General features: G+C 33.1%; 1 protein-coding gene across 1 annotated transcript; it reads right to left on the bottom strand.

Moving 5' to 3' along the window:
- Positions 1-585: 585 nt before the first annotated feature.
- On the bottom strand, positions 586-3,221 carry HELRODRAFT_184019 (hypothetical protein; the record flags this gene model as incomplete). Its single annotated transcript, XM_009014036.1, has 9 exons — positions 586-740; positions 911-1,064; positions 1,134-1,336; position 1,500; positions 1,676-1,782; positions 2,089-2,196; positions 2,314-2,474; positions 2,871-3,040; positions 3,114-3,221. The coding sequence occupies 9 exons, from the start codon at positions 3,219-3,221 to the stop codon at positions 586-588; spliced, it is 1,167 nt and encodes a 388-aa protein (XP_009012284.1).
- Between the last annotated feature and the right edge of the window lie 4,890 nt (positions 3,222-8,111).

Here is an 8,111-nt window from a genome sequence, read left to right as displayed (position 1 = left end):
TGGATGTTGTGGTGTGAATGTTGCGGTGTGGATGTTGTGGCGTGGATGTTGTGGTGTGAATGTTGTGGCGTGTATGTTGTGGTGTGGATGTTGTGGTGTGGATGTTGTGGTGTGTGTGTTGTGGTGTGAATGTTGCGGTGTGGATGTTGTGGTGTGAATGATGCGGTGTGGATGTTGTGGCGTGGATGTTGCGGTGTGGATGTTGTGGCGTGGATGTTGCGGTGTGGATGTTGCGGTGTGGATGTTGCGGTGTGGATGTTGCGGTGTGTATGTTGTGGTGTGAATGTTGTGGCGTGTATGTTGTGGTGTGGATTTTGTGGCGTGTATGTTGCGGTGTGGATGTTGTGGTGTGGATGTTGTGGCGTGTATGTTGTGGTGTGGATGTTGCGGTGTGGATGTTGTGGCGTGGATGTTGTGGTGTGGATGTTGTGGTGTGGATGTTGCGGTGTGAATGTTGTGGTGTGGATGTTGTGTTGTGGCTGTTGCGGTGTGGATGTTGTGTCGTGGCTGTTGTGGCGTAGATGTTGTGGCGTGGTTGTATTATTTGAAGAGAGGTGAACGAGATTTAATCTGTTATGCGGGAAGTTAACCTGCGAATAAAAAGATTTTTATTTCTTTCTTTGATAGTAAATGGAAGGCAGCATCAATCTTTGGAACGTGTATTCCAGATTCGCTCAAATGTACGCTCTCGTTTGGTTGAGACGAAAAAAAAGTGAAATCCATCATGTAATGATGGTCTCCTGTTTGTAAAATTTTATTAAAAATTTTTTATTTCTATAATATAAAAGTAAATGCTACCCTTTCAGAAAACTGCCAGATGTTTCAGCAGTAACAATCACATTGATGAAGAGATGAAGAGCCGGAGAGACATTTGCAATGATCAAATTGATTTAAAAAATTTAAAGCTCACCGATAAACACGAAATACCTATCTCCACCAGGCTCATGAAAATCATGCGCCATAGCATCAATGTATGTTTCCGAAGGTAAAAATTGTTTAAAAAGTGTAAATATTTTTCTCGGAGGACCTTCTACCTTCCCTTCAAAATTGAACCTCCAGAACCACTGGATATAAATTTAAAACAACTTTGTAGTCGGAGAAGTTATTGCTTGGTAAAAATATTTTTAACTTACTCTCCGCTTAAAAACGTATGTCTTATTTTTGACAACACACGCGGCATCGATGTCAGTGTCGCAAGCACTGGGGGGGTCCCGATCAGACGGCTGTAAAGCGTACATAGGATCTGTTGGCGCTTCTGTATAGGTAGGGAATTTTGTGTTTATGTACGGACCCAGTACGTTTTCAAGATGAATGGCATCAGCTCTCTGGGACGGTCCTGTTATTAAAGTTGGATGACTTATTTTTCAAATATTCTAAAAGTGTAGACCAAAATATTTGTTGGTACTAACACCACGAAGCTGTTGAACAGCATGTGAAAAAGATAATCATAGGTAGAAAACGTTAGTAGATGGTGATGTTAAGCAACCTAATTAACGTACCCTGATTATACGCATTTTTAGTGTGCATTAACCGCTAGAAAATATATTTGAATATATTTACGCCAAGCTATGTAAAAATGAAAAAGGGAAATGTTAAAAAAGTAATATATAAAGTAGCAACCGTATAATGTTTGGATAGCATTGATGTCGTCTTGCCCTAAGAAAATTTCCTCAACCTTTCTATCCGAAACAGCGAAGTACATGATTTCTGACGGAGATAATGCGTGGTCGATCCCAAGGGCGTGTCCAATTTCGTGGACGGCTGTGGCGAAGTATTGACCATCTGAATGTTGTTTAGTATTTTGTTCAGCTTTTTATTTATTTTGTATTTTCATTTTTGTTTAATAATAATCCAGTTTAATTTATGTTGAATCACAGGTAAGTTTATTGAAAAGACTCAGCCGGATGAATGTGGCAACTTTTCTTAAGCGCCCTTTCTACTGGCCGCACGAGATTATTGTTATTGTATTAATAATTGTTATTACAATTATTTTATTGTCTTTATTATAATGTAATTATTATTGTATTTATTATTGTAATTATAATTGTAGTTATTGTAATTACAATCATATTGTAAACTGCTTCTAACGGATCTTTTTAGCGTGTTCATCATCTTTAGGAATGAATTTTACAGCATTGAAACAAACGTTGCCTCCGTTATCTGGACCAGGTCTCCAGGCGTGCGCCAGCTCAATCGCTGCATAAACATTATTTAAATGAATGAATTAATTAATTAACTAATTAAGTAAGTAAGTAAAACAAAAAACAAAGTCAACTAAACGAATCCAGTTCGTTCGACATAGCGGATCGTAACCATCGTGTTTATTAACATGCGTTATTAACATATCAACTGAATCCTTGCTATCGGCCTCGTAGAAGTTGATGTCGCCAGATTTTGACCACATATCGAAAGCCGCAAGTAAGTACTTGCGTGATGTTTCACGGTCCAGGCCTTTGTCCATATATTCATTTATACTGTCTCGAAGGAAAGAAAAATTAGAAATGCAAATCTTAAGGAGAATATGGTTCTTGAATGTATGCCTCAATTTCGGCATACACTTAATCTCTTAAATTAAACTAAATCTAAACATTAGGTTATAATTCGTTTTTTAAAATCAAAAACTTTCAGAAAAAAACGCAAATTTTACAAAAATGAAACGTCCTTCTTCGCCCAAATGGTTCCTAGAATGTTAAAGTTTGATGAGCTATTTTTGTGCCTCGAAAAATCTGGAACACCACATCTGCCGAAAACACCACGAAAAAACCTCAACATTTTCAAAACAATAAAATAATTATAAAAAAGTTTTTGTCTAACCAAACAAAGAGCCCCATTACCTTTATGTTCTATCGTGTATTTAATATAAAAAAAACCTTTTTTGTCGAATAAGATTTTGCAAGTCATGATCATATGGGTCTCCATTCTCTTCAATGCCACCGAATTTTTGAGCCATTTTTATTCCATTTATCAGCGTTTCTTCACTTAACAAGTTAGGCATCTCTTCAATTGCCATACTGATGTAGCCGAAATTCTTCAGGTAATTCTATCGAAAAATCGCATGCCTCGCGAATTGAAACTTGAATGCAGACATATTTCATGAATAATCATATCCTTACAATGAGTAGCGTTAAATTCTCGTTACGCTCCTTATAATTATTTGAAACTGGTCTGCTGTCCGATGAAGCAGCGAGTAAGATGATTCCTGCTAGATCAAGCACAAGCATTTTAAGCAAATTTTCACTCGATTATTTGTTTACTTGAATTAATTTGATTTTGAAAATAAAATAACGGCTTTATTGTTTTTATATCTAGACGTTCTTTCAAATAATCAATAATTTTTACAAGTCTATGCACAATCGAACTTTAAAAAGGTGAAATCAAAATTAAAAGTATATTCTCCATAATTTCTAGGATTGAATGATATTTTTTCAAAATTGTAAGAAATAATTTTAGTAGTATAATTGAAATCATCAAATTCTTTCATTCTCTCATCTCATTATATTATTGTCCAGGTATTTGCATGTACCTAACTTATATATACATATTTCTACTTATTTGTAGTGGTTACTTTGCAAGTTTTGACGAGAGCAAGCAGTTGAATTAATTACACTTTTTAGATATTAATTGATTGATTGACCTATTGATTGGTTAAATGTAGAACACATAAGTCTGTAAGTTATTTAATTGACTATTAAGATTTTTTCAAATTTGTCATCAGTGTAATAGTGAAATTAATCAATTATAATTTAATCGCGATATTGTCGTAAATACATTAAAGATTGAATTCAATAAAAATTAGTAAATGCACGTGAGCAGAGCGGAGTACATTTCACATCCACACGCACAGTTGTGGAACAGCACAACGAAAATTTAGTTTGCCATCTGTGACTTTGCTGTTGAAATATTGGGGAAGGAGGTTGATGATGGGATCTTTCATTATGTTTATATCAAAACATCAGATTAAATAAATTGGTGTCTGTCATTTCAAAATAGTGCTAGTAGATACACCGACTGCAATTCTGCACATGACGCCAGGTTGGATTGCATCCCACAAGGCATGGGTTGGGTAGTATCTTGAGTAGAACTAATAAATTAGGATGCGACGTCCGGCAGATTGGTCCGAACTTTTCAAAGCATAATTGAGAACAATTTGAAGCTGGTGCTAAATTACTCGCAAGATTAGAAAATAATTAACAAAATGAATTCCAACAAATTTTTAATTTATTATATGAACATCGGCCATTTATAAAGCATTGTTCGTGTACACAAAAACTATTAATATTGTTGTAACCCTTGACGCTACCAACACCGATGTTATAACTTTTATGACGTCTATATTTCCAATACCTGTGTCGTAGCTTCCAACGATCGCCTTAAGTTATCCTTATTCCGTAGGTTCAAGATATCCGATAGATAGATTCTTAAACGAAAACTTTGTTTGAACGTTTATTCAAATGCCAACGGTAATAGAAACACTAAACTAATCCAAGTAACTACATAAATCACATTTACAACTTTGCATCAAACCTCGCTGGAAACCTGTCCTTCTCTGCTATTCACATAACACGTGCCGGTCTTGTCTATTCCGTTTTAGCATCGATTCAATATCTTTTTTTACAATCCTTTATGGTCTACAATCCAAAGACCACAAATATAGCAAAGATACCAATAATTAAGATAACAAATATATTCCATATTTTGATCATTCCGGCGGTTATGACAATATTGTTATAACTGGACGGTCGACAACTATCGTTTAATTTACAAAACGATAATCAATGTTAATCAACAACCAACATTAATTATAAAAGTAATCAAATTATCTAATTAAAACTATCAAATTAAAGTTCAGAAACTATCGCTTTCCGAATAACATATCACAAACGTTTATTTCGGGACAACATTCAATGAAAATACAACGTAGAGTCAAAAATCAAATACCGCTTTCGACACAAACAATCTATCGCTTTCCAATATCAAAATTCAATGTCTGTCATATTCAACATCTCGCATGTCTTTATATACCCGTCCTACCGACGCTTCTCGAACTTCCCAGATATCTGGCTGTCAGAAGGTATAGTTCCTTCTCGTACTGTATCGAACTGTATGCGATCAGGGCGACAATAACGTTGTGAAGGTTATAACAATATTATAGATACACGAAATTTTATTATTATATATATATATATATATATATATATATATATATATATTGGGTTTAGACTATCATAAATACAATTATTTATAAAGATTACTGCGTTTTCGGCATCATTCAACTTGTAGTTGAGTCTATAATGATCACTGCGTTTTGAAGTTGATTCACTGCAAGTTGAATAATGCCGAAAACGCAATGATCTTTATAAATAATTATATATATATATATATATATATATATATATATATATATATAAATTCACGTACATTGTTATTCATGTCATGATGAAAAAATAATCAGGAAAGACAATATTAAAGAAGTGTAATAATAATAATAATATTATTAATAATAATATTTATAATAATTATTATTATTATTAGAAAGTTTCAGATACATACAAAAACTGTGTGTCTAAATTGAAGTTGCGTGAGATTCCATCACACACAAACACGCTCGCCAAGTTCTTCTATACATGATGACTTTTAACAACAACAACAGCAATAATAATAATAATAATAACTTGACAACAGTAATAACGATAATAATATTATCAGCAAAAACAACGTAAGGGTAAAAAAATTGATAATAGTATATTATCATACTGGTAGGAACGTGATTCAATAGCACCTCACTTCACAGTGTATTTTGATTATACAACAAAAATGATGATATAAACTAGGCTCATGTATAAATAAAAAAACAAACAAACAAATAAATATAAACAGTGACATGATTTATTAGACCTTTAGCGGAGTAGGTACGAGAATTATACCTTAAAAAGGTGTCAGGTACTTTCAATTCGCCATCTACGTGGAACTACCCACACAGACAAACTTGAGAGATTGTAAAGAATTCATTTAAAGAATTTTAGCCATGCTTGTAAATTTATTTTTATTCATAGCTTTGATACCATGTTTAAAAGTTGTGGCTATTTTGTCAATAATCTATGGATTATTGACGTTGTTGGAATTATTCAAGATTTGAGAAAGATGTTCGCGTTTATGCAGACGACACTTTAGAATGATGATAAAATAAATAAGTAAGAACAGAGCAAGTGTGCAATAATTGGAGATTTTTTTATACTCATGTCGTCATCTGAATACTTCACAGTTCGGTTTCTGAAAAAAGACATCTCGTATTATATGTAATCTCGCCGTCAAGTTATTTATGAACAACAAGAAACAACAACAACCAAACTAAAGTGAAAAGTCAATCGATGAACAAAAGGAACCAATTTAACAACAAAAGCAAGTGAACAAAATTTAGAACATTCTACCAATCGGAAAACGACTCGTAAGCAACAGAAAGGTAACCAAGAAATTTAGCACTGATACAAATACGTGGACAAAAAAAAAACATAGAAACATTGAAAAATTTTGCAACACACAAACAAACAACAATCACAGACAAAAGTAACAACCATAATTAATAATAATAATAATAATAAATAAATAAATAACAAAAATAAGAATTGTGTAACGGTAAAGTGCCTGGCAATGATATTGCGGAGACAGGGTTCAATTGCAGAGAGGCAATGAGCGTAATGCGTTGTTTCACGTGCGTTTACCGTGAGTTTGTTGTTGGTGTGAACAAAATTGAAAAATAAATAAAAATTCATGCATATTGCTGGTCTAAACTCTTTCGTGAATTTAGCATAAATTAAATAATGTATTGAAACAAATTAACTTAATTGGAATATTACGGATTAATATTAAAATAATTTTCTCACCAATTTCAAATAGTTAATCTCTACACCACACACACCCGTCAGAAACACGAACGCTCACACTCGCACACATACACACACACGCACGCACGCAAACACACACACACAAAATATAACTCAGACTACATTTATTTATTTATGCCTATTTATAACAGTTATTTTATGTAATATCTAAGAAAATGTTGTGCTAAAAGTTAACAACAACAACAACAACAACAATAACAACAGCAGATGGACGTCTCAAGATTCAATTCCAAATGAAAAAGGACAGAAACAGCAAGTAAAAAAGAAAGAAACGAAGATAGATAGATAGAGATTTTTTACGTGTTATTCTTCGTCTCTCTCTTTCTCTCTCTCTCTCATCCATCCATCATCCATTCAATCAGAGAGAGAGAGAGAGAGAGGAGAGAGAGAGAGAGAGAGAGAGAGAGAGAGACGAAGAATAACACGTAATAAATTTGTTAGTATTATTAATATTATTAGGCTTTATTAGCATACATATTACATATTCCTTTTAACTGGCATAGATGATTGATTAATTGACTGATTGATTGATTGACTGATTAATTCACTGTATGATTGAATGGATGGATGAAATTTAATCAAAACAACAGATTTAATATTATAAAGGACAACAATAATAATAATCAACCTATAAAGTAAACAGTACAAAATGTCACACGTTTCTTAAGAAGAACGTATATACGTGCTTCGCTTCAACTCGCAAGACATAGAACTTGTGCCACAAATAATATGGAAAAGTACAATATATAAATAAACAAATTGCATGAAATATAATAACTCATTCGTTGATTAATTATATGTTCTCAAATAGCTGAACTATAAAATTTTGAAAACCATAACGAACGTAAAAAATTAAAACAACTGAAAGAAATGCATTCCAGTGTTATAGACACTAACAATGGACAGTAACAATAAACTAAACAGCATAAACAAGTGTAAACAACTGAACACACACACACACACACACACACACACACACACACACACACACACACACACACACACACACACACACACACACACACACACATATATATATATATATATATATATATATATATATATATATAAAATAATATATATATAAAACAGTTTATTCCTTTGTTATGTACGTATGCATGTACCTCTGTGTTTGTCCGTATGTGTATATTTGTTCGTGCAATTAGTCATCCTATGAGCAGATTGAAAATTGTTAAAAATAAATACGTA

Source organism: Helobdella robusta (genome assembly GCF_000326865.2).
Source record: "Helobdella robusta unplaced genomic scaffold HELROscaffold_129, whole genome shotgun sequence".
Classification (NCBI taxonomy): domain Eukaryota; kingdom Metazoa; phylum Annelida; class Clitellata; order Rhynchobdellida; family Glossiphoniidae; genus Helobdella; species Helobdella robusta.
This window is presented reverse-complemented; position numbering and strand designations above follow the sequence as displayed.